General features: G+C 41.5%; 8 protein-coding genes across 10 annotated transcripts; 5 read left to right on the forward strand and 3 right to left on the reverse strand.

Moving 5' to 3' along the window:
- Positions 1–107: 107 nt before the first annotated feature.
- LOC105455259 (phosphoserine phosphatase) lies at positions 108–2,192 on the forward strand. Of its 2 annotated transcripts, none has more exons than XM_011698467.1 (6): positions 108–191; positions 1,037–1,176; positions 1,271–1,405; positions 1,491–1,636; positions 1,714–1,875; positions 2,005–2,192. In XM_011698467.1, the coding sequence occupies exons 2-6, from the start codon at positions 1,037–1,039 to the stop codon at positions 2,091–2,093; spliced, it is 672 nt and encodes a 223-aa protein (XP_011696769.1). In that variant the 5' UTR covers positions 108–191; the 3' UTR covers positions 2,094–2,192. The 2 variants fall into 2 exon arrangements, with proteins under 2 accessions (XP_011696769.1, XP_011696768.1); XM_011698466.1 differs by lacking the exon at positions 108–191 and adding an exon at positions 796–944.
- A 74-nt stretch (positions 2,193–2,266) lies between these two features.
- LOC105455264 (ubiquitin conjugation factor E4 A) lies at positions 2,267–7,847 on the reverse strand. Its single transcript, XM_011698472.1, has 14 exons — positions 7,118–7,847; positions 6,582–6,977; positions 6,165–6,491; positions 5,356–5,549; positions 5,162–5,272; positions 4,786–4,974; positions 4,589–4,706; positions 4,346–4,522; positions 4,111–4,256; positions 3,854–4,003; positions 3,495–3,738; positions 3,257–3,419; positions 2,977–3,181; positions 2,267–2,874 (listed from the first exon to the last, which is right to left on the reverse strand). Exons 1-14 carry the CDS (start codon positions 7,655–7,657, stop codon positions 2,730–2,732), a joined length of 3,105 nt encoding a protein of 1,034 aa, XP_011696774.1. The 5' UTR covers positions 7,658–7,847; the 3' UTR covers positions 2,267–2,729.
- A 177-nt stretch (positions 7,848–8,024) lies between these two features.
- LOC105455263 (28S ribosomal protein S35, mitochondrial) lies at positions 8,025–9,316 on the forward strand. The gene is made up of 3 exons (XM_011698471.1): positions 8,025–8,238; positions 8,316–8,935; positions 9,033–9,316. The coding sequence occupies exons 1-3, from the start codon at positions 8,130–8,132 to the stop codon at positions 9,306–9,308; spliced, it is 1,005 nt and encodes a 334-aa protein (XP_011696773.1). The 5' UTR covers positions 8,025–8,129; the 3' UTR covers positions 9,309–9,316.
- A 68-nt stretch (positions 9,317–9,384) lies between these two features.
- Positions 9,385–10,626, forward strand: LOC105455267. Its single transcript, XM_011698474.1, has 3 exons — positions 9,385–10,065; positions 10,145–10,328; positions 10,409–10,626. The coding sequence occupies exons 1-3, from the start codon at positions 9,812–9,814 to the stop codon at positions 10,439–10,441; spliced, it is 471 nt and encodes a 156-aa protein (XP_011696776.1). The 5' UTR covers positions 9,385–9,811; the 3' UTR covers positions 10,442–10,626.
- LOC105455265 (kinesin-like protein KIF18A) lies at positions 10,511–14,283 on the reverse strand. The gene is made up of 2 exons (XM_011698473.1): positions 11,402–14,283; positions 10,511–11,280 (listed from the first exon to the last, which is right to left on the reverse strand). Exons 1-2 carry the CDS (start codon positions 13,942–13,944, stop codon positions 11,241–11,243), a joined length of 2,583 nt encoding a protein of 860 aa, XP_011696775.1. The 5' UTR covers positions 13,945–14,283; the 3' UTR covers positions 10,511–11,240.
- A 345-nt stretch (positions 14,284–14,628) lies between these two features.
- On the forward strand, positions 14,629–16,991 carry LOC105455269 (pyruvate dehydrogenase [acetyl-transferring]-phosphatase 1, mitochondrial). The gene is made up of 4 exons (XM_011698478.1): positions 14,629–15,229; positions 15,305–15,446; positions 15,637–16,113; positions 16,208–16,991. Exons 1-4 carry the CDS (start codon positions 15,098–15,100, stop codon positions 16,888–16,890), a joined length of 1,434 nt encoding a protein of 477 aa, XP_011696780.1. The 5' UTR covers positions 14,629–15,097; the 3' UTR covers positions 16,891–16,991.
- LOC105455268 (vacuolar protein sorting-associated protein 4B) lies at positions 16,933–20,049 on the reverse strand. Of its 2 annotated transcripts, none has more exons than XM_011698475.1 (7): positions 19,925–20,049; positions 19,475–19,566; positions 19,273–19,384; positions 18,776–19,152; positions 18,431–18,698; positions 17,885–18,327; positions 16,933–17,773 (listed from the first exon to the last, which is right to left on the reverse strand). In XM_011698475.1, exons 2-7 carry the CDS (start codon positions 19,493–19,495, stop codon positions 17,672–17,674), a joined length of 1,323 nt encoding a protein of 440 aa, XP_011696777.1. In that variant the 5' UTR covers positions 19,496–19,566; positions 19,925–20,049; the 3' UTR covers positions 16,933–17,671. The 2 variants fall into 2 exon arrangements, with proteins under 2 accessions (XP_011696777.1, XP_011696778.1); XM_011698476.1 differs by lacking the exon at positions 19,925–20,049 and adding an exon at positions 19,669–19,918.
- Positions 20,050–20,289: 240 nt separating this feature from the next.
- Positions 20,290–21,658, forward strand: LOC105455270 (ubiquitin-conjugating enzyme E2 G2). The gene is made up of 4 exons (XM_011698479.1): positions 20,290–20,632; positions 20,744–20,825; positions 21,038–21,156; positions 21,270–21,658. Exons 1-4 carry the CDS (start codon positions 20,578–20,580, stop codon positions 21,527–21,529), a joined length of 516 nt encoding a protein of 171 aa, XP_011696781.1. The 5' UTR covers positions 20,290–20,577; the 3' UTR covers positions 21,530–21,658.
- The last annotated feature ends 272 nt before the right edge of the window (positions 21,659–21,930 follow it).

Consider the following 21,930-nt stretch of genomic DNA (forward strand, 5'->3'; position numbering starts at 1 on the left):
ATTACGAGATAGCTTACGAAACCGCGGTGGTCTATCGCGCGATAAATCCGCACGTACGGAGCTTCCACTTCCTTCTGCCACGACAGTACAGTGGCACACGTACAGTTAATTGGTTACTCTGGTTGCTTCGTCGTGCTGCTTCGCCGTTGCCGTCCGTTGTGCTTGCCGATCCCTCTCACGACGTCGACAAGGTAATTTTCACTCTTCGCGATCGCATGCCTGCCAGAGCACGATGAAAAAACTACTCAGCGATTAGAAATCTGGCCGATCTTTTTATCGGTTAATTTACCTTACAAGCTAAATACCGCAATACTAATCGACGATGAATTTAAATGAACGCAAGTCATCTGTCGAAATCACACATTTCTACCAAAAATCGCCTTTTTTTAAGAATTTCCATAAGCACGCTGTAAGAATTGTTTTCTTTTTTTTTTTTTTCAATTACATACCTATACATTTGTCGTTTTAAATTCTTAATTACATGTCTTATTGCATTCTCTGGACGGAAGTCCACACTCAGGTGGTAAAACGTCATGTTCCATGTTTCGTGCACGCTTATTATACCTGCGTAATCACGCGTGATCTTTCACATTTCTCTGGATGACGTAAAAACGATAATCGGTCATTGCTATTTTGTTGGGTCACAGCTGGGCGTTCGTCGACTTCTTCGGGAAACGTACGTGTCGCAATTGTCATCCGTCGGTAAAGAGATCGCGATCGTGTTGTGGATATGACATATATATATGACGTCATAGACATCACGTGAGACTTGAGCTACGTGCATGCAATGTATACATATATATTATTTACGAATTAATCCGAATATATAATCATGCGGGGCGAAACACACGTTTTAGCGGAAGTTTTGTATCATCCACACTATGAAAAGTATAAACTTGGCTTCCCGTTTCCTTCTCCCAAGTTACAAGTCGATTATTCGAAAAGTAATGAAAGCTGAATAACAAAATTTGTTTTTGCATCTTTCGCATCTATAGTTTTCCATCTTCTTCTTTTTATTAATTTCATTACTTTCTAGATGACGAGTTCGAATAACATAAGAGACATATGGAAAACCGCAGATGCTGTGTCCTTCGATGTCGATTCCACTGTCATAACGGAGGAAGCTATCGACGAACTTGCCAACTTCTGCGGGAAAGGAAAACAAATCACCGAATTGTACGTTTTTCCTCATTTGGTTTATAATTTGACCTTTGCTCGCAACACGATTCCACCATCTCGATGCAAAAATATCGAAATATATTATTTTCAGAACGAAAAAGGCTATGCAAGGTGATATGACATTTCAGCAATCCTTATCTATAAGACTGGGGATCATAAATCCAAGTTTGACACAAGTGAAAGAGTTCTTGAATACACATGAAATAAAACTTACCACTGGCATCAAGTAAGATATATTTCATTTTTCAAGAAATAAACATATGCAGATTTATGCGTCATATTTTTAAGAATCATCAATCAATATATTTCAGAGAGTTGGTGTCTACCTTACAAGCTCGTGGCAAGCAAGTGTTCCTTGTCTCTGGTGGCTTCCGTTGTCTCATCACACCAATTGCTAAGCAACTCAACATTCCATTCGAAAATATTTATGCAAATAGATTAAAATTTTATTTTACAGGTAAATTATATATGCATTAGTCCACATATTCATAAGCTCTTTTCGAGACATATAAAACACATGCACAAATGTCACAGGTGAATACGCTGGGTTCGACGAGACTCAGCCGACTTCTAGAAGCGGTGGCAAAGGAGAAGTGATACGACGTCTGAAAGATGAAAAAGGATTCAAAGTTGTCGTACATGTCGGTGACGGCTCAACAGATTTAGAAGCATCACCGCCAGCAGACGCGTTTATAGGTATGTATAACATTCACGTGAAAAATTGTCTCTATGTGTATATCATTGTAATATTTTATTCATGCTAAAATAATAATAATAATTGTACTGCAGATCACTGTTTGATTATCATTATTATTTTTGTTACAGGATTTGGTGGAAATGTAATTAGGGAAAATGTAAGATCACGCGCTCAATGGTTTGTTACAAACTTTGATGATCTTGCAAATTGTTTATAAACACGCAATATTTCTATGAAAATGATACGAGGTTCTTTTTGATATCTTAGTAAAAATAAATTGTTCAAGAAAATAAGAAATAAATTGTTTCAGAAAAAAGATGGTTATGTTTAATGGATCGAGAATTAAATTATAGTAATTAAAGCAATTTTGGAAATTATAGACAACATTCATTTCATAAATAACACACTTTATTCTACACATTACATATACAATTATCTTTTTGATACAGTGATTTTCTAAAATCATGTGCCATCTATGTATATAACATTTTATCAATCAATAATTATTATAGATGTAATTCTATATACTTGTTTATAACCCTGTACATAATTACATTACAAAGTCTGTATACAAAATTGCTTTTTATTTATTTGTCTATTTTTATTGGGTAAATCGAACATCAACGAATGGTAAAATCTCGATGAAACAATATAATAAAACACTAAAAACGATGAAATATTTACGTATTTTTCATTTCACAGAAATACTGATTATCATAAATCCGAACTCTTTTCAGCAACCGTAAGGTTATCATCTATGTGCACTTTTGATGACTTACATTTTACAATTTGTCTTACAAATTGCGTATATAAATTTCAACACTATTCCAATTGTGATACAATTGACGATAAATTATGTATCAGTCGTTAACAATTTCTCCAGTTTTTTCTGTGAAATCCACTCTTGTATCTTTTCTCGAAGTTCGACATTCGATTTTACCATATCCATTGTAAGTGGAGATCGATTAAAAGGATCAGTTTGATCACTTAGCAAATGCCTGAAATACATTTGATAAAATAAATGAAAAATTGTATATTGCAACGTATGTAAAAGTTGAAAAAAATATATATATATACATATAATTCATGTTCCAATATACCTTGCTATAGTTTGACGATCTATAGTTGTTTTCGACGACGGCAAAATAACAGGATCCGTCATGACAGTTGACATAATCGGGTCTAGAAATTCGTCGGGAACGCCTGTCAAAATCTCATCTTCCTCTCGCTTTTGATTCGCGGCCTCTTCCACATTTTTTGCAAATTGATCCAGATCTCCCAAGATTCCCACGCCACCAATACGAACTGTGATGTACACGGTTTTTTAGATTTTTCCGGCATAAGTTATTTTTTAGAAAAAAAAACATACAAAAAACTTACCGAGCACGTTGTCCGCAAGTTTAAATAGTTCTGGACTGTAAGAACGTCCGTCTTGAGACACGGCAAGTGTAAAGCTTTCATTTTTACTTAAATTAATGTAGATCTCACATATATTTAATACCAAATTTGCAGGGTTGAATGCATATTCCTTTTGATCGTTCACCTGAATTTCATTAGATATACGAAATTATAGCAACATAATTTTTTCATCGTAACATTTACAGATTCTTAAAATTACCTTCAGATTTTTTTTATTCGGTCCTACCAACTGCAGTAATAAATAATTGAGCATGGAAGCAATACGGTCCACCATCGTTGGATGGCAAAAGATTGACTTGATTTCGGTAGTTAACATTTTTATCGTCTGTATAGTTTTTCTACCCAGAATGTTATCGAAGCGAGCAATCATACCAATATGCTGAAGATACGCTGCCTGTTGCTCGCGTTCATTTGGTGGCAGTTTATTCCATTCTCCGCTTTCCCTTGTAATAAAAAAACAAAACGATATACTTAGTGCAAATTTATTATAAAGTATTTAATTTGAAAAATATGACACACACAATAGAAAATAATAATTCAATGTGTTTTTACAAATACCTGGCTTGAAGCATTTGTTTCAACTGTGCCATATTTGATAAGGCTTCGTCCAAGAGAAACACAGCATCGTTCATCAACAGATTAATAAAACGTAGAAACAGAGGTGGCTGAACCGCTTCCATATTACCCTCCGCTTCTTCAGCTAGAGTACTGACACATCATAATTATATGAGATAATTATAATGACACTTTACTTGGCAACTGCCGAATTTTAGACACAAACAAAAACAATGATTAAATATCATAATTCTGCTTACACAAAAATATTACGATGCTCGGCGAGTTTCCATAAATAATCCATAACAATGTACATTGGACGACGATAGTTGAACTTTTGTTCAAACTGTACACTTTGCCCAGTCATCTCAATACTTACAAATACGTGCAGCAAGTTGACAATTATCTGTTTGTAAAACAAACAGCATGTGAAGGATAATCAACTATTCATGCGTCTCTCGATAATAAACTTTAAGCAGAATTTTTTTTTCTCACCTGCTCCCTGTGCGGATGAGTGAGAAATAGCTGTTCCCTATGGAATGTTCCTAAGTTTGGTGTCGCTGGCGCAGCGTTCTCGTCCACCGTCGGCAAAAGTGCCTCCAGACTCTCGGCTAAACGCGCGCGCAGATGCGGATTGTAAAGACGATGCGGAGACTCCATCAAAACTATAATCTAAAGGAAACAATATTTAACTTTAATGATCGCGATAAGAATGGGTTTCGTTCTACCTTGACTTACCTCCGTCAAGATCGGATTTAAAAAACTCGGGCCCTGTTCCTCGAACGTGTTTGGACTTAAGCGACGTAAAAAACACAAAAATCCAATGGTGTTCTCTACTACGAACTCAGGAATGCATCTGTGGATGGTAGGCACATCAATTTCCATATTAATTCATTCGTGATCATTGCAATTTGGTTCATATATGTGGCGCGTACCTTAACGTAGTTGGAACAGTTTCTGGTAACGGGAATGTAACAGGTATATATTGCTCCGGTACAATATGTTGTGTGCTCTCGACAATGTGTAAATTGACTTGAACTAACCAAAACGCCGTCATTGCGTGAAATTTCGCCAAGTGACCCAACATTTCCGGCACTAATAGACTCGCTTTGAGAGATAGGTACCTAAAAAAAAAGTAAATTCTCATATATAGATACAAATATAGATTTAAAAGAACTTTAAAATGCAATTTGAAAAAATATCATAATGAATATATAGTTGTAATAAAGATAAAAAGTTACATAAGTTATATAAGTTTAGTTATGATAAACATAAAAAGAATTAAAAATATGAATGCATTAATTTATATACTTTATCATTTCGCTCTCCATTCGTTGTGTTATGAGCTCCAGCACCTCCGAACTGCCCCCGGTTCGAGCATCGTTGTAAGCTCTTTGTATCCTAGCCAAATCTTGATTTGTTCTGTAGAATTAAAAGTGACAATTTTAAGCACAATGAGAACGGTCGTTCAAAAAAAAAAAAAAATTATAAGATCAGTTATTTACTTCAAAAATTTGTCCAGGATAACTCTGTAACCAAGATCTAATGCACGATGTGTCAGGAAAAAGCATTCTGTTATGAATCCGAACGAATTTGATATTGGTCGGCATCCGTCCTCTGGAGTTGGTACTAAACATGTCTCTGAATTCAATCCTTTCATATGTATACCACGTTGCAGACTCTCGGTTTCATCCTCTGCCTAAACATGCAAATACAAACAAATGCAGAGGGGTGGCTCAATTTATAAGATTCCTATCTTAAAATAGTAGGTGTGGTGGATGGTGGTAGTGGGTGATGGAGATGGGTGGTGGTAGTGGGTGGTGGTGGGTGGTGGTGGTGGGAGGTGGTAGTGGGTGATGGTGGGTAATGGTGGTGGGTGGTGGTGCTGAGTAGTGGTGGTGGATGACGATAGTAAAAAAAAAATTTTTTATTTTAAAAATCGCATGATATAAAAAATTTTCAAAAAAAATTTTTTATTTAAAAATAAACATTTGTTTAATTTAAAAAAAATAAACTGTAAATTGGTATAAATTTTATTGGAAGATGTACGGGATTCAATACGCAGCGCGCGCGAAGCGCACGCCTGTTATGTACTAGTGATAAAAAAAATGAAAGGTTGCATAAAAGCAATACAAAGCGGATTGCTAAAATAAATGCTTAGCAAAACTTATTTGGCTACTGAATGATAAATAAAACTGATATACATATTTAATATATATTAGTCTTATTTAAAAATAGTTTTATTTAAACTAGCAGCTTACTAATTGTAGCCAAATACTGTGTATCATGTTTCTTAAATTTTTGAAAAACCAACCTTTGCGATACAATAGGTAGGATCTATCTTTGGTACTTTGGCGTCGTTCAATTTAGCACAAAATGGTTGACAAAGGCGCAGCAATACATTGCCCACATTCAGCATAAAACCATCCGACACGCACAACACTCCCAGCAGTCCCATATCCATTTGAGAGTTCCACAGTTTTCCTCTATTTGCATTCGCATGTAGGCAATTACCCAACCATTGCAAAGTCAAGTGACGAAGCTCCGTCGAACATTTCAACAGGGAATGGAAAATTTTGTATAGAGCTTCGCTCAGGCTGTCCATGGCTATCCATATGGTACTCTCCATGACTGTATTTGGCTATGATAATTCAAATATATAAGTAAAGCAAATTGAATAGCTTAAAAAAAAAATCTACTTGACTAATAAGAAAAATTGACTTTTCCATACCTGTAAGAGAGGTTTATCAAAAAAATCATACGGATCCTTAGCTGTTTTTGGTAGACAGCTTATACTGAAGAATGCGCCCAATAATGTGTCAGAATATGTGCACCCCTGATTATTCTTCGGCGTACTATGACGAATTATTAATTTAGCCAGTGGCTCAATAGTGGAAAATGTATTCAATAGGGCGAACCACTGTTGGCGGAACGTAAAAAGGTTGCTCTGAACCGCTTCCTTATGAACGATATCGAGGACAGGTGAGAATGACCTGGCAATTACATCCTCTACATCGCTCTCTCCATTCACTGCTATTAATTCTTCCACTATGCCACTAACAAACGACGATAATTCTGACTTTGACGTAACGTCATCCATAAATAAAGCAACGAATTGATTGTGAACCTAAAACAATTAAAACGCATGACAATTAATGACAGCTACAGCAGTCGATGTTACATTTTGCTGGTATGTACAACATAAATTAGCGCTCGTAAACTGTTATATAAAAAGAAGATTTTAAGACTGTTAAGAAGGTATTCTACCTCCTGATACTGAAACAAATCTGGCTCCTGTAAAGCTGTGTTGGCATTTCGAAGTACAATTTGACAAGCGTTTCTCACGGTGTCTTCGAGATCACCGTTTACACGGTAACGCTTTAAACGACAGTAGCACTCGTACAGGTAGGTTATAACCTGCGTCTGAACGACATGGCTATCGACGTCTTGCGCCTTGTTAGGTTTAGGATTTGGCAGCATCAGACGCTCGAAGACGGCGTGTTCCATCGAGTCGGTATCAATAAACACGAGAGATTCTTGCGCGCGGCTGTCACCGTCGCGATGCAACGTTAAACCGAACACATGTGCCATCAGTCGATCGACCTTGTCGTCGTCGAAACTCGCGGACTCCGTTGCGTTCGCGGGATCGCGAGGCTCCTCGTCCTTAATCGCGTCCGACGATCGTTCCGCGTAACTCGCGTCGTTGGCCTCGTTGTCAATCGCATGATGCTGCGAGGAGAATGAGACAGCATCGTTATCCGTGGAGAACAATCCGGCGAACGGATTGCCCTGTATATTGTCGCACATGACTGCGGTCCCTTTTTACAGCGACGTCCTCTCCGCGACGGGCATCGTTAGACTGCGAGCGAATCAACGTTCCTCGTCATTCTGTCATTCGGCCTCACACAACGTGCCAAAAAATTCACTTCCCCGATGTCACGAACAGCCGCGAACCTCAAATAGTATTCCGCCAGTACTGCTCGATCATGCTCGCGACACCACTCAATACGACGAGAGAGAGATTCGAGGAATGCGACAGCAGTGACGGCGCGCCGCAAAATTTATAGTGGCGAATCTCCCAAACTTGAGTAGAAATTACCGTCGATAATGAAGCACTACTGTATAATCGACAGAATTCCTCGTGGTAAACACACTCCTTCAGCTACCAAAATGTTTAGGTTATGTCAGATTAGAGTTAGGTTAGGTTAAATTGAATTCTTTGGCAGAGTTAACGCGTGATTATGTTTTTACCATAAAATAATACAATCTCACGTAAATAATGTTGTTGTTGAAACGTGGATTTGAGGCAAGCCTCGCGCAAAGTTTGCCGAAAATGCTGAGGCTCGTCGCGGCGTATTCAAGCGCTTCGAACCCGGGTGAACCTCAACGTTGGTATCGTCTACGTATTCCCAGTTTGTTTGCGCTAGAAACGTTCGAAAGATAATCGTTTTTATTTTTTTTTTAGAATTTCGAGTACTGGAAATTTATCCGCAGCGCAAGAACGTCAAGCAGGAGAGACGAAAGACGCAACGGATCGCCGTCCCGCCGCCCAGGACGAAGGGGATGCCCATCGACCAGGACTGGCCGTCGGTCTGGCCGGGCGCGCGAACCTTTCATCCCGCCTCGGTGCCCCTGCCGTTGCGCCAAGGGTACCAGGAAAAGGGCGCGCCGTTCACCAAGCATGCCAACGCCGAGCTCATGAAGATACCGAATTTCCTGCATCTCACGCCGCCGGCGATACGGCGGCACTGCGAGGCGTTGAAGCAGTTTTGCACCGAGTGGCCGGCCGGTTTGGAAACCGAGGAGAAATGCGCGAAACACTTTCCCGTCGAGATCATCACGTCCGACTATTGCTACTCCTCGCCCACCATACGGGATCCGCTCGCCAGGATCGTGAGTCTGCGAGTAAGGCTGTCCTCCCTTCACTTGGACACCCATGCCAAAGATAAGCTACTGCGATTACTGGGAAACAGATATAATCCGGAAACGGATGTAATAACAATCACAGCTGACAGATGTCCAACCAAAAAGCAAAACTTGGAATATGTGCGATATCTACTCACGGCGGTGTATCACGAGTCTTGGGTAAGTGACAGCTCGCAACTGTATAAATAAATAAAAAATTACCTTTACCGCGTGTGATTTATGAGTCTAGCGAGTAACACGAAATGCTTGCTTGCAGAGGGTGGAACCGTGGGAAGCCGAAAAATCGCTAGTGGACATGGAGTATTTCGACTGGGACACCAGCCAGAGTCGCACGAATCTAGTAACGCTGTACAAGTGGCCGGAACCACCGACCGATTACGACTACGAGACCATCCCGCACGTAACGGAATACAAAATTGCCGTTTCAGATCTCATAAACAATGGCGAAGATCAATACTCGGTCAATAAGTACAAGGAAGCTGTTAAAAATGTGTTAAATCTTAGTAATGCGTCAATAAAAGCTGAATCTTGAATATCGCATAAAATTGAACTGTGTATCATGAAAAGCTGAATTAATCGTTTTAACTAGCGTTATCTATTTTCCATAGTTTCCGTAAACGGTGTCCTATTTGAAAGTTCAATTTGCCGTGTATAATTTTACGCTCGTTAGCTATCACGACTAATGTCAACATAACGAGATCGAAATTGCGCTGTTTGTAACAGTACTCGAATTTATTACAATTTAAATAAAACGCTAGCAACTGGAGCGTACGAAGAATCAGAGGATACGCTCGTTACCATCTTTTTTTCAGTATTTATATATTCGTCGAGTACATCGAGTCACCATATCTTCGAGTATAAGGTAGAGAAATTTTAACGACATATCGCGTAAGAATATTATCAACGATTGATACTTTTTGCGTGTTGTATCGATAGTCTCGTATTTAAAATGCGTTGAGAATTGTATCCCGTAACGCGCACGATAATACAAAAAGTAACAAAAAGTTTAAACATTTTCGGCCGGAACGGAATAAAATGTTGAAGATCACATTGCTTCTTGGTGCGTTCGACATTATTCAATGCGAAATGCAGAGAACGAGATTGGAAAGGACTATAAGCGAAGCACCGTCTTGCAGTAATCCGCCCCTGTGTTACTTATCGGATACGTACAAGACGGAGTCGAAGAGCATATCATTTCTACCCTATCCAAATTCTCCGGATATACGCAGGCAACAGTCGATTCAGCGCAGCTACTATGGTGGATTCGGCTCATCACCGGCTCATTACCAGCAAGTATCTTCTTGAAATAAATCGTGCCACATCTTTCTTTCCCCTTACGACGACAGTGATAAATGATATGTATTTTAGCGCCTTTGATCCCATCAGCGTGTTAGCATCGTTGGCGTTCTTGGCATTTCTGTTGCAATCGTTCGCCACTCTCTTTGATCATTCAAGATCAATCCTGCCGACGATAGTTAGCGGCAGACAGACAGCCGTAGACTTGCGAGTTCCAGAAGTTTCAAAACACGTGTCGCATGCCTTGCAGGAATACGTGAGTATTCCAAGTTGAACGATAGCTGAGTGAAAACAATAAAAGTATAGTAACATAAACAATAAACGTGGTGCTTCCAGGAAAGTCTCAATGAGGACTTGGAGAAGAAATAATTGATAATCACTTGACTTTTTACGTGCACAGAACAATATCTATCGTTTTCGATGTACGAGCGATCTTTAGAAATTTACGTAAATAATTTATTCTTTCCTTAAAGATTACATACAATTAGTCGACATTCTCTACACAGCAGAAACTTGGTTTGTCAATATATATATAATCTAATGTAATTTTTTCATTTTTATTTATGTGATGCGAATCTTAATTGTAAGTTTGGTATACGGAGCATTTTAATAGTAAAATGCACCTTCTTTCTCTCTCTCTCCCTCTCTCTTTCTTTCTTTCTCTTTTTTTTTGACGGTACTTGTATAAAATATTACACAAAATAATATACTTTCCAAAAACAAAATGCAAGTTACGATTATTGAGCAGTATTTTGCTATGTCTGTGCCGTTTCGTTCAGTCTTGAATAAATTTCAAGAGATTACGAGATTACATCATACACAAATACACGAATGACGATATAGTTTACAATTATAAATTTTTATCATTTTATTTTCTAAACATGCACAGAGAAAGGGAGAGAGAAAGAGAGAGAAAGAGAGATACTGCTTGCACAATTATATATCTTTTTTTGCATTAAGCTAAAAAAACATACTTAGATAACATTAAAAGAAGTCATTTTATTAGAATACTTGACTTTACTCTTTCATATAGTCAATAGTATCTATTATTTAAAATCTTGCATCTATTTAAAAAAAAATCTTGTTAAAAGTCTTATTACTTAACGCAATGTTTGTAAGGCCACCATCTCTTGAATCTTGCGTCCAGGTACCAAATTTTTGTCTAATATTACCATGGAACTCTAGTAGATGGTAGAGCTGGAGCGGGTCTATAATTAGAAAAGGAGGAAATATTTTATATGTACAGAGATAATATTCATGTATAATATTCTTCATAAAATGGCTTTCATAAAGGATTTATATTATATTAAATATTCTCTGATTACTTACTTTTTCCCAATGTTTGGCTTTTGATATGGATGGGTCGTCATAAGGCCGCGCCTCTCCTTATTACGCACCGCCTTAAACGCCATGTCTGTTTTTTCCTCGGAATTATTGTGCCGGGAAAGAGATGAAATATTGGTTGCATCGCTCTTTAATTTATTTAAAATGGAGATACTTTTTGCACTCATTTGTATAGGCCTCTGCTTGTTCTCCTTGTCCACGCGACCAGTACTCTGTACCTTGTTATTCGTTGTCAGTTTTTTCGTCTGCTTGGACGGTGTACTGCTGTTTTCACTGTTTTTGTCATTTAATACACGCTTCCTGATTATGCTGTTCGCAACAATCTTTTCCCGCGGAGTTTCTTGCACAGATTCGTCTTTCAGAATAAATTTACCATTTTCGTGACTATTACCCTCGTCGTTCAGATTGGAGATGTTGCTGTCGATATTATTTTCTGTGCTGAAAGTGGAGTTCACATTCATATTGCAGACATCGTGCTCCTCATCGTCCATCTCTGGTGTCACTGGCATCACATTATTCAACGGATCCATTCCGACCGTGCTCAAACACGTAAACATACTGAAATCGTCCACTTTGCTTATCTCGTCCGAATCCGACCATTTGATATTTCTTATACCCTCGAGTAATTTTATTAACTCCTTAAACTCTAGTTGCATCTTATCGGTCATCGTACCGTAGCCTTTCACCATATTGTAGTAATTTTGCAGCGTATTACTCATGCTTTTCGTTATCGTGTTGATCGACTGCCTCTCGCACTGCAGGAGACTACTGAGCTTCTTCATGTGCTGTTGCATACTAGTGATCCAGCATTTCTCAATCTTGAAAATCTCCAGAGACAGTTTATTCTGCAGATTCTCATCGAGAGACTTAGTTTTCATCTCCTGTATCTCGGTCTCGACCGAACACAATTCCTGCCATGTCGCTTGCATTTGCGCCTTAAAGGACTCTCTCTGCCGCTCGAAATAATGTAAAGACTTGTTAATGCGCGACTTCCCGCTGGCGTTTTGTTCCTCCAGTGACAACGCGTCGCCAGCCGTCGTTAGATTGTGCAGTCTCTCATCGGCGTCCTTCTTGTAGAGTATCCTGCACGCCAGGATCTTGTAGGAGCTCTCCAGAGCCAGCATTTTCTCCATCAAACTCTTCTTCCTCTCGTGTAATTTTACCAGCTTGTTGTACGTGTCCAGCATGACAGCGCTTGGCTTATTCTCGACGACCGGTTGCACCGTTCCATTCTCGAAGGCGGCCAATTTCGCTTTCAAAACGTCAATTTCCTTCTTCTGCTCCTCCACTATCTTGATGTAGCCGGCAACGTGCATCTCGCAGGATACATTCTTCTTGGCGTACGACTTGATCTTCTTCGCCCGATTCGCGTATCTTAAAGTATTATATGTATCTTCATAAGTGACATTACAAGGGGCGATATTAGCTATCATAACGGTGTGGCAATTACCGCCGAGCGAATCTTTCAATAGCCTCGTGAGTTTCGAATCTCTGTATGGAATATATTTTATACCGTCTGCTAAATTATTTATGCAATTCCCAAGAGCCAAGAGAGATTTATTGATATTGGCGCCCTCCTTAAATCTCACACCTTTGCATCCGGTGGCCGAGGCTCTCTCGGATCCTGCCAAGTCGATCATAGACAGCTTGACTCGTTGCACCTGACTGTCCAGCTTGTTGATTATCTTGATGTACACCTGGAAAACCGCGTGACTTCTGCTGCTCTCCTTGTTCGCGTCCGTCGGATGTTGAGTGCGATTCTTATTACCCTCCGCCAACAGCGACAGCAGCTCCTCGGCGTTCTGGATAGCAGTCGGCTCTAATCCGGCGACCACGACCCCGCATCTACCGTCCTCCCGCAGATGCAATTGGCACGACTTGTGCAACAAATCCTGCACATTCTCGTTGTATATCTCCAGGTAGGACACGCCCAAGTTGAACTCGCGATGTTTGCTCTGTTTCTCGATCTCGGAGAAGAGCTGCGCCACGGTGCGGTACGTGATACCAGGGTCGTCCCTGTTACCCAGCATAGTGTGAGTCTTACCGGCGCCGGTGGCACCGTAGGCGAACACAGAGCAATTGTAGCCGTCCAGAAGGCTGTTGATCAGGCTCTTGGTGCTCCCCTCGAATACGTCGATATTGGTGGATATCGAGTCGAAGACTTGGTCGAAGATGAACTGCAGCTGCTTGTTCTGCTTCTTCAGCATGTCCCTACCCTTTTGCGCCACGTTGTGGAAGAAGAAGGGCGTCGCATCCTCCTTCGGATCGAAGATCAACATCCTGTCGTCCACAACCTCGATGATCTTCCTGCTGTTGTCCTGCAGCTCACGCTCGTTGTGCGGACGAACTCTCACGATCACCTTGATCGATATCTCGGAGGTGTCCTCGGTCTTCATCGTGGAACCGCTGCTCGTGCCCGGCTTGGCCGATCCGCCGCCGGCCGGCAGCCGCCTCCTGATCCCCGTTTTCACGGTTCTGCTCGGCGAGAACGCCTTGCCGCCCATCAGATCCTTCTTGTTGAAAACCATCGTTAGCAAAGCTACGATCGTTCAAGTTTTACCAACGCGTTTTACGATCCTCACAGTAACATAGCTCTGGGAGCGGAAATTTCAGAGAGCAAAGGAGCAGACGTCGCTTACGTTGTTCTTACATCGTGACATCGTCGGCCGCGTCGGTCTGTCACTGCCTCGAAAATTTTTGGGGCGTTCCGTCTGTCCCTCGAATAACTCAACGTAGTACCACCGCTGAAGCTCGCTCGGCCGTGGGGAACGAGTGTCCCTCTCGTCGCGAAAGCGTAGATAGGAACCGTGTCAAAATCCGAACGCGAGTCAACGAACAAACGCTCGTCATCGAACCAACGCACGCGGAGAGCCGTTTGGCATTACGTTGAGTTTTGAATTTTAAACGCCGACGATCGTAGTCGCAGTCACGGCAACCGCACGGCGACCGAAATCGCTAGGGAATATTGCTGGCGATACTAGAGATACTAGAGAAATCAGTCCAAGTTCTCGAGAACTGTATAGCCAATAGAATTGCTGCTTCTTTCGTGTAAGCTGCAAGTTGATTGGCTGCACAGTTCTCGATTCGAGAATTTGGACCAAATTTCTAGTATCGTGGACACAAGGCATAATTTCCAATGCGCCTCCGCTGTCACATCTCCGTCAACATGAGTTCCCAATGACATGCCGTGGTGTGGTGTGTTTGCTCCCCCCCCCCTCCTTCTCTTGTTTATGCACGATGTGAGCGAGGGTTCTGGATTCGCGCGTGATCGCGAGTCCATTCTTGCCATTCTCGTGTAACGTCTTGTAGCGTTAGGTGCTCCGGGAGAATCGGAGACACGTGTTTACGTAGATTTTGTCCATGTTACGCGATACAGCAAAACGACAATTTAACAACGCGTAACGTCCGAAAGTGTTATTTTATCTTACGAGTTTTAAGCACGTCGACTGATTCCGTAGCAAAGAGAATCGTATTTGTACATTACGTAAATCGCGGTATACGAGGGAACACGGAGTTTTCGCACGTCATTCAAGTCAACGTCGCTGCTGCGTGCATTTACTTCGAGTGTCTTTTAACCCTACAAGTGGTCGAAGATGTGCTGGAAAAGCGGAGGAGAGGAAGAATATTAGCACGAGGAACGGTGCCGAGAAGCGGCGGCGGCGGTGATATTCGAGGGATAGGATGGTCTTGCAAAAAATCAGCTATGACTTGGTTAAAGGTTTCCGACATGTGCACGCGAGAACGAGCGAGTCTTGCGGCAACAAGAGCTTCCGTCGATTGTACATGGCACTGCCGCGGCTTACGCCGCAGGAGGTACATTTAAATCCGTTAGTTATCTCGTTCCTTCCCCATGCATGCGTCATATTTACTATCATTATCTCGTTACAGGTCACAAACGTTCTACAGGCCAATGAGTATACCAAAGAATTTTCCAGCTCGGGCTCCATAAAATACTACGACTCTAATCAATTGGCGTCAAATAATCCTATAGAAGATACGAGATCCGAGGCTCAATGTTTGCTAACTAAAGGTGTGCCATAAAAAACAAAATTGTAGTAGTAATTTTCCTCTGAAATCATTAGCTTTATCATCCACAGTTGGCAGTAAAACATAATTACATAGTTACGTGTTACCTGGTGTTGACAGGATTTCTTAATTTTATGTCTCTTTGAACTCATTGCTGTTCCCAGTTAGGTTTCCAACTTCTTATCTATTTGTAGGTGTGTTATTGGGAGTTTTTGATGGTCACGGTGGCGGCGCCTGCGCCCAAGTGGTATCCAAAAGGCTGTTTCATTATATATCGGCATGTCTCTTACCACCAAAATTGCTGGAGCAATACTTGAATTCTATTGGTACGGACAAAAAATTAAACTTACTCGAGACCTTCAACGATAAAGTGGACTTTGTAGCCGAGATCAGAGATCTTTATCAAGCGAGCTTCTTGAGTTTCGTAAGAGACTTGATGCAATTGGATACTAAAAAGGAATTTCAAATGGAAAAGGCTTTGGAAAATGCGTTTCTTAGATTAGACAACGACCTATCGAACGAAGCTTTGTTGCAGTTAAATAAGAAAGATGCCGCAAGGACTCTTGCTGTCGCAATGTCGGGTACGGTAGCTGTTGTGGCGCACATAGACGGTCCTCATCTACATGTCGCTGGTGTTGGTGATTGTAAAGCCGTCTTAGGAGTACTCTCGGGTTCGTTGTTTTTTTTTTCATTATCTTACTGTTTTATCCGATATTAATTAAAAATATGAACGAAGTATATAAGTCTTATATTGGCTCCATTTAGAAAACGATGGATGGTCGGCTAAAATGATGACGGTGGAGCATAACGTCGACAATCGCACGGAAGTGGAGAGAATCTTGTCGGAGCATCCGTCAAACGAGAGATCGACTGTAATTAAAATGGAAAGGCTGCTCGGACAATTGGCGCCGCTCCGCTCGTTAGGTGATTTTCGCTACAAATGGACTAAGAACGTTATGAAGAAAGTCGTGGTGCCGTTCCTCGGCGAGTCGGCGATACCTCCGAATTATCATACGCCGCCCTATCTGACGGCCAATCCGGAGGTCAGGTATCACAGGCTAACGCCGAGGGACAAATTTCTCATATTGGCCAGTGACGGACTGTGGGACCTGATTTCACCGTTGCAAGCTGTGCGCTTGGTGGGTGAGCACATGAGCGGCAAGGTTACGCTCAATCCATTGAGATTACCCCGTAAAAATATGAAATTGTCCGACATAAATGAGATGTTGCTGCAACGCAAGGAGGGCCTGAAGAAGAAGCCCCTCGACAGCAACGCGGCGACGCATTTACTGAGGAACGCTCTGGGCGGCACGGAATACGGGATAGATCACGCCAAATTGTCGCAGTTGTTGACTCTGCCGAGCGAAGTGGTGCGGATATTTCGCGACGACATCACCATAACGGTCGTTTACATGGATTCAGAATTTTTAAGGCACTGTCCTCCCTAAAGCTGTCGCAATTTTTTGACTATTTTTCAATACTGGTGTGTATATATCAGTATACAGCTTGTTATTTATTTAGTTAACAATAAAAACAATTTACATGAAAACAGTATTCTGAATATCAGTAATATGTATGTAGTATGTTACATAACACTCGTTACTCCGTCGATTTCAGTTAGCCAATTTTTCTTTCATAAAATTGACCGCGCGATTCGATTCCGACTCCGTGAATGATTCCACGTCAAGCTCAATTGAATCGAGAAAATCGGCCAACAGTATACACGAGAGTGTTTTAAAACTATGATCAAAGGTTATTAGGAAGTAACTATATAAAATCTATGATTTACAATTAATTTGTTAGGTACTTATCAATAGTGATTACATAGTGATGCATTAAACACAGAGTTTGCCATATACCTCGTAAATGTATCACCAACACTTTTCCTACTTTACGATAAAAAATTATCTACCTTTTGTCTGACTGCTTGATAAAAGTCTAAGAATTTTTTATCTCAAAATATATGGTTTATTTCATAAGTTATATATCATTTTCACTAAGTAAATAAGCGGTAAGCTTGAGGTTGCATCCGCTGTTGCGCTTAAAAAAAAAGAGAAGAGATCTAAATAAGGAGACGAGGGAAAAAAAGCTCGTTTCCAAATATAACATATTTATACAGATATTATCAAGCGTGTTATCGTAAGAGGAATAAGGCAAGCATGTATAACTAAAAATATTTGTTAAATTATAAATCTGTTTACTCTGGTTGTGAGAGAAATCGATAATCTCTCAACCTTCTTGACCAAAATCTTCCTTAAATTTCTCTAGCTTCGCCAAATCTTCTTCGTTCACTGTAGGACGGGTTGTTGCTAGCGATTTCAACATATCTTTCTATAAAATGAAAATACATATCATAGATAACAAAATTCTTCTTATGTACACTCAATGTGTACAAACATATAAAATGAGATAAGAGGAACAAGTGTTGCTTGTAAACCTTACCATGGTAACTGATGGCTCAAACAATTTTTCGCCATCCACTTCCATCCAATTCATTTCTATGGCAGCCGGATCACCGGGAGAGCATGGAGTGAGTAGATCGTCAACGATGACGGAAGGATCCCTCGGCGACGGTCCTTTAACGCGCTTGAAGTGCGTAGCAGTTTGCACCTGTCGGATCGGCTGCATCAGGGCGTCCCGTACAATGATGCTTATATCAGCTCCCGAGTAACCGTCGGTAGAAGCCGCCAATTTCTTAAAATCTTCCTCCGTCACGCAATGCGACGTATTACCCAGGTGGAGCTTGAACATAGCGGCACGCGCCTGTTTCTCGGGCAACGGAATGTAAATTCTCTTTTCGAATCTTCGTCTAATCGCAGAATCCAGAACCCAAGGTATGTTCGTGGCTCCCAGCACAAGGATATTCTCGTTATTGTTCCCTACACCTGTTGAACACACGCAAGTGAAGACATTAATTTAACTAGATTCACATTCGTTTTGGCAAAAGCCGTGCGCGAGACAGACGCGTTATTGATTTCGAAAACGTACCTTGCATCTGAACTAGAAATTCTGTTTTTATCCTCCTTGCGGATTCTGACTCGTTGTCGGAACGCGACGAACAGAGCGAATCTATCTCGTCGATAAATATAATGCTACGTTCCTTTTGCCTGGCTAATTCGAACAGATTTTTTACAAGCTTCTCTGATTCTCCTAGCCACTTGCTTACTAAATCTGATGATGATGCAGCAAAGAAGGTAGCCTGATTAGCTTCCGTCGCCACCGCTTTCGCCAAATATGATTTACCGGTTCCTGGTGGCTAAAGACCGAAAATTGAGAATGCGTTAAGTCAAGGTAAATATATAATTAAATTAATATATATTCTAAATTACTTACCCCGAATAACAAAATACCTTTCCAAGGTATGCGTCTCCCGGTAAAGAGGTAAGGAAAGTGCATAGGTAGAATAACAGCCTCTTTCAAAGCTTCTATAGCTCCGTCAAGACCAATCACGTCGCTCCATCTAACGTTTGTGTTTTCGTTGATTATAACACCTTCCAATTTGCTCTGCAATTTCTTCTTTTCAGGGTCACTGTCAGTATCACTGTCACCACTGTCACTCTTCTTATCCTCATTTTTGGCGTTGTCTGCTCCAGCCTTAACTGGCTTCTTCTTATTCTTCTTCAAGTATTCCTTTAATTTTTCTGCTCTCTCTAAATATTGCATACATTTTGCTCTTATGCTTTCTTTCACCTTGTCTCCCTGCGTCTCATCTGAAATCCATTAGAAAATTATGCCACCTTCAGATACGAATGCATTCGTACAAAATAAGATTCATTAAGCTTGCGACATCGCGTTTACGTTAATATTAGATATCAATTCAGTGGACGTACATTTGATTGCGTGCAGAAAGTATTCGACACCATGCTCGTATAACCTGAGGGCCTCCTCGTAGTTCTTATTGCGATCCTCCTCCGTAGCCTTTGTCACGAGATCTATGGCCTTCTGTAAAAAGAACGTCCATCGCGCTCAGTAATTTCTCGTTGGCACCTCGTCTTCTTCGAACAACAAACGCATTGCTGCAAACCTGCTTACCTGCAGTATCGCCGAAGCCATGCTCAGCTTCTTCTCGAGAGTTGCCGAGAAATCGGATGCACAAACACAGGCCGTTCACGCCTGTCAAGCCGCTGAAACGATTTGTAACAATTAGTAACCTTCAAAGTTGAAACGTTAAACGTCATCGGTGATATCACGCTGCGGCTACTCCGTTAAGTCGTTGCAGCGCTTATCACCGACGCGACTTTCGCGGAAGCATCGATGGAATCTTTCGATTTTCGACCGAGCGTTTCCAATTTCGTCGAGCTGGAAAACGCGAAATGTCGCTCTTCCGCGGTGTCAAAACTCTTCTCTCGCTACACACAATTCCGTGATTACGCGACGAGATCCGAGACCGCGTGTAATCGTACTGCTCGCGACGGCGGAATTAACGCGCTGCAGCTTATCGTACAGACAACTCGGACATTTTGCGAAACGCACGATACGTACGAGCCCTTCCTGGAACAATGTTGTCACTGTAAAATTCACGATGTCTTCAAACAAGTCTGCAAACTCGCCATCATTTTAGCTCTCGCCTACCCCTCGCGGACGTTCCGTCGAGTGTCGTTCTGGAAATCGATGTATTTAACCTCGCTTCGTCATTGGCTTTACGGCACCAGACGTTGGTCGCCGCGAGATGGACGGACGAATAGAAACGCGAGACGGTCGGCACAGGAATGTTTTTTCTCTCAGAAATCCCTAGAGCGGCGAAGCCGTGGAAACTCGCCCGTAAAAGTTGCGTTTTGGAACGATAACGAGGCGTCGACGTTCCGAGTTGGCGTTTGCGGAACGCAGTTTGCGGCGCGTCACGTGACAATGCGTAAGTGATTTAGTGGTGGGGAGAGCAGCCCAGACGTGAGATCGGTAGGTTTAGGTTAGGATAAAACAGCTGATTTGGATTTACGTGCTTCGGAGAAGAACTCAGGATTCTCGGAGTAGAATTGGATTGCGAATCGGAACGACAAAATCACAAATTGACCTCGATGATCCTCGTCGTCGCCGCGGCTGCTCGTCGGGGTCAGTTTTGACGGGGGACCTCGTCGGGGGAGAAGACCCCGTCCGTCGGCTTGACGTCTCTCGCAACAATTGACAGGTCCACCTGCATGATAAAAACGATGGCAGGCTCAGCGCTCAGACGACTGATGGCGGAGTACAAACGTGAGAATCGTCTTTTTAATCCTACGCTACAGTAGCAGTTAAGCTCGCTCGTTAATGACGCCGGAGCTTTTTCCGCGAGGCAGTAATGTCTGCACTATGACGATCTTGCAGAGCTAACCTTGAACCCGCCGGAGGGCATCATCGCTGGCCCGATTAACGAGGAAAACTTCTTCGAGTGGGAGGCCCTCATCACGTAAGTTTTTCCTCGATCTTTCCTTTTCAGAAAATTTCCAACGTTGACTCGTTTTTTTTTGCTGTCTCGCATATAGCTCTTATCCCACTTCTTTCATACAGCCTAAATACCTCGAATCTCGATATTCAATGCTGAATAAACGATATTTTTACGTAAGCTTTTTCATAAATTTTTCAATATAAGTTGAATATCAGTCTTGATGGAATTTTTAGTGGGCCAGAGGGAACGTGCTTCGAAGGTGGAGTGTTTCCAGCGAAATTAATATTTCCCCCGGATTATCCATTGAGTCCTCCGAAAATGCAGTTTACCTGTGAGATGTTTCATCCCAACAGTAAGATATCGTTATTAAGCTATAAGACAAAATGTATTTGAGCTATCAGAAATTATTGTACACAGTAACACTGAGATTTTTGTCAAAATTGTATCTTTTTTTTTTCTGTTTAGTCTACGCGGATGGAAGAGTCTGCATAAGCATACTGCACGCACCTGGCGACGATCCGATGGGTTACGAAAGTAGCGCGGAAAGGTGGAGTCCAGTGCAGAGCGTGGAGAAGATACTGCTGAGTGTAGTAAGTATGTTGGCTGAACCAAACGACGAGAGCGGCGCCAATGTGGACGCCGCCAAGATGTGGAGAGAAGATCGCAGGGAGTTCGAGAGGATAGCTCAGAAGCTGGTGAGAAAGACCCTGGGTATCCCACCTTAAGATAAAATCCGTCTGTTGCAAGAAAGAGGGAAAAGAGAAACGGTTCTCGAGAGTAACGGTTATTGTTGTATTTGTCGGTCGCTGGCATTCCTGTAGGAAACAAAATAAATTTTTACCTGTGCAAACGAATCCCTTGTGTGCAAATAATTCCTCCCACAAATTATTTGCGCACGTAATGTATTGTCATGAATTTTACACAGTACGAAGGGGGGGGGGGGCGAAACTTTTGATCTTCGACGATACGAGAGATCGATGAGAATCAAAAGTGTTAATCTCAAAAAATGTTTATTTTCAACATTGCAGTACAAACATGGGTAATCAAATACATACGCGATTATCTCATACGCTTACATATACCATTTCACTGTGACAAACCGATAACGAAGGACAGGATTCGTTTC

This window comes from Wasmannia auropunctata, unplaced genomic scaffold, assembly GCF_000956235.1.
Source record: "Wasmannia auropunctata unplaced genomic scaffold, wasmannia.A_1.0 LD335903.1, whole genome shotgun sequence".
Classification (NCBI taxonomy): Eukaryota; Metazoa; Arthropoda; class Insecta; order Hymenoptera; family Formicidae; genus Wasmannia; species Wasmannia auropunctata.

Coding starts and splice junctions, on each gene's coding strand:
- LOC105455265 (XM_011698473.1), bottom strand. CDS start 13,944: ATGGTTTTCAACAAGAAGGATCTGATGGGCGGCAAGGCGTTCTCGCCG. Junction 11,281..11,401: donor AAGCCAAACATTGGGAAAAA/GTAAGTAATCAG, acceptor TTCTAATTATAG/ACCCGCTCCAGCTCTACCAT.
- LOC105455269 (XM_011698478.1), top strand. CDS start 15,098: ATGGTCTTGCAAAAAATCAGCTATGACTTGGTTAAAGGTTTCCGACAT. Junction 15,230..15,304: donor CGCGGCTTACGCCGCAGGAG/GTACATTTAAAT, acceptor ATCTCGTTACAG/GTCACAAACGTTCTACAGGC. Junction 15,447..15,636: donor TCAATGTTTGCTAACTAAAG/GTGTGCCATAAA, acceptor ATCTATTTGTAG/GTGTGTTATTGGGAGTTTTT.
- LOC105455267 (XM_011698474.1), top strand. CDS start 9,812: ATGTTGAAGATCACATTGCTTCTTGGTGCGTTCGACATTATTCAATGC. Junction 10,066..10,144: donor TCATCACCGGCTCATTACCA/GCAAGTATCTTC, acceptor TATGTATTTTAG/CGCCTTTGATCCCATCAGCG. Junction 10,329..10,408: donor CGCATGCCTTGCAGGAATAC/GTGAGTATTCCA, acceptor TGGTGCTTCCAG/GAAAGTCTCAATGAGGACTT.
- LOC105455264 (XM_011698472.1), bottom strand. CDS start 7,657: ATGTGCGACAATATACAGGGCAATCCGTTCGCCGGATTGTTCTCCACG. Junction 4,975..5,161: donor ATGGAGAGCGAAATGATAAA/GTATATAAATTA, acceptor CTTTTTTTTTAG/GTACCTATCTCTCAAAGCGA. Junction 3,739..3,853: donor AAACAAATGCTTCAAGCCAG/GTATTTGTAAAA, acceptor TTTTATTACAAG/GGAAAGCGGAGAATGGAATA.
- LOC105455263 (XM_011698471.1), top strand. CDS start 8,130: ATGTTGTTGTTGAAACGTGGATTTGAGGCAAGCCTCGCGCAAAGTTTG. Junction 8,239..8,315: donor GAACCCGGGTGAACCTCAAC/GTTGGTATCGTC, acceptor TTTTTTTTTTAG/AATTTCGAGTACTGGAAATT. Junction 8,936..9,032: donor CGGTGTATCACGAGTCTTGG/GTAAGTGACAGC, acceptor GCTTGCTTGCAG/AGGGTGGAACCGTGGGAAGC.
- LOC105455270 (XM_011698479.1), top strand. CDS start 20,578: ATGATAAAAACGATGGCAGGCTCAGCGCTCAGACGACTGATGGCGGAG. Junction 20,633..20,743: donor ACTGATGGCGGAGTACAAAC/GTGAGAATCGTC, acceptor ACGATCTTGCAG/AGCTAACCTTGAACCCGCCG. Junction 20,826..21,037: donor GAGTGGGAGGCCCTCATCAC/GTAAGTTTTTCC, acceptor TGGAATTTTTAG/TGGGCCAGAGGGAACGTGCT.
- LOC105455268 (XM_011698475.1), bottom strand. CDS start 19,495: ATGGCTTCGGCGATACTGCAG. Junction 18,328..18,430: donor ATTTCTAGTTCAGATGCAAG/GTACGTTTTCGA, acceptor TGTGTTCAACAG/GTGTAGGGAACAATAACGAG. Junction 17,774..17,884: donor TTGAGCCATCAGTTACCATG/GTAAGGTTTACA, acceptor TTCATTTTATAG/AAAGATATGTTGAAATCGCT.
- LOC105455259 (XM_011698466.1), top strand. CDS start 882: ATGAAAAGTATAAACTTGGCTTCCCGTTTCCTTCTCCCAAGTTACAAG. Junction 1,177..1,270: donor GGAAAACAAATCACCGAATT/GTACGTTTTTCC, acceptor TATTATTTTCAG/AACGAAAAAGGCTATGCAAG. Junction 1,406..1,490: donor AAACTTACCACTGGCATCAA/GTAAGATATATT, acceptor AATATATTTCAG/AGAGTTGGTGTCTACCTTAC.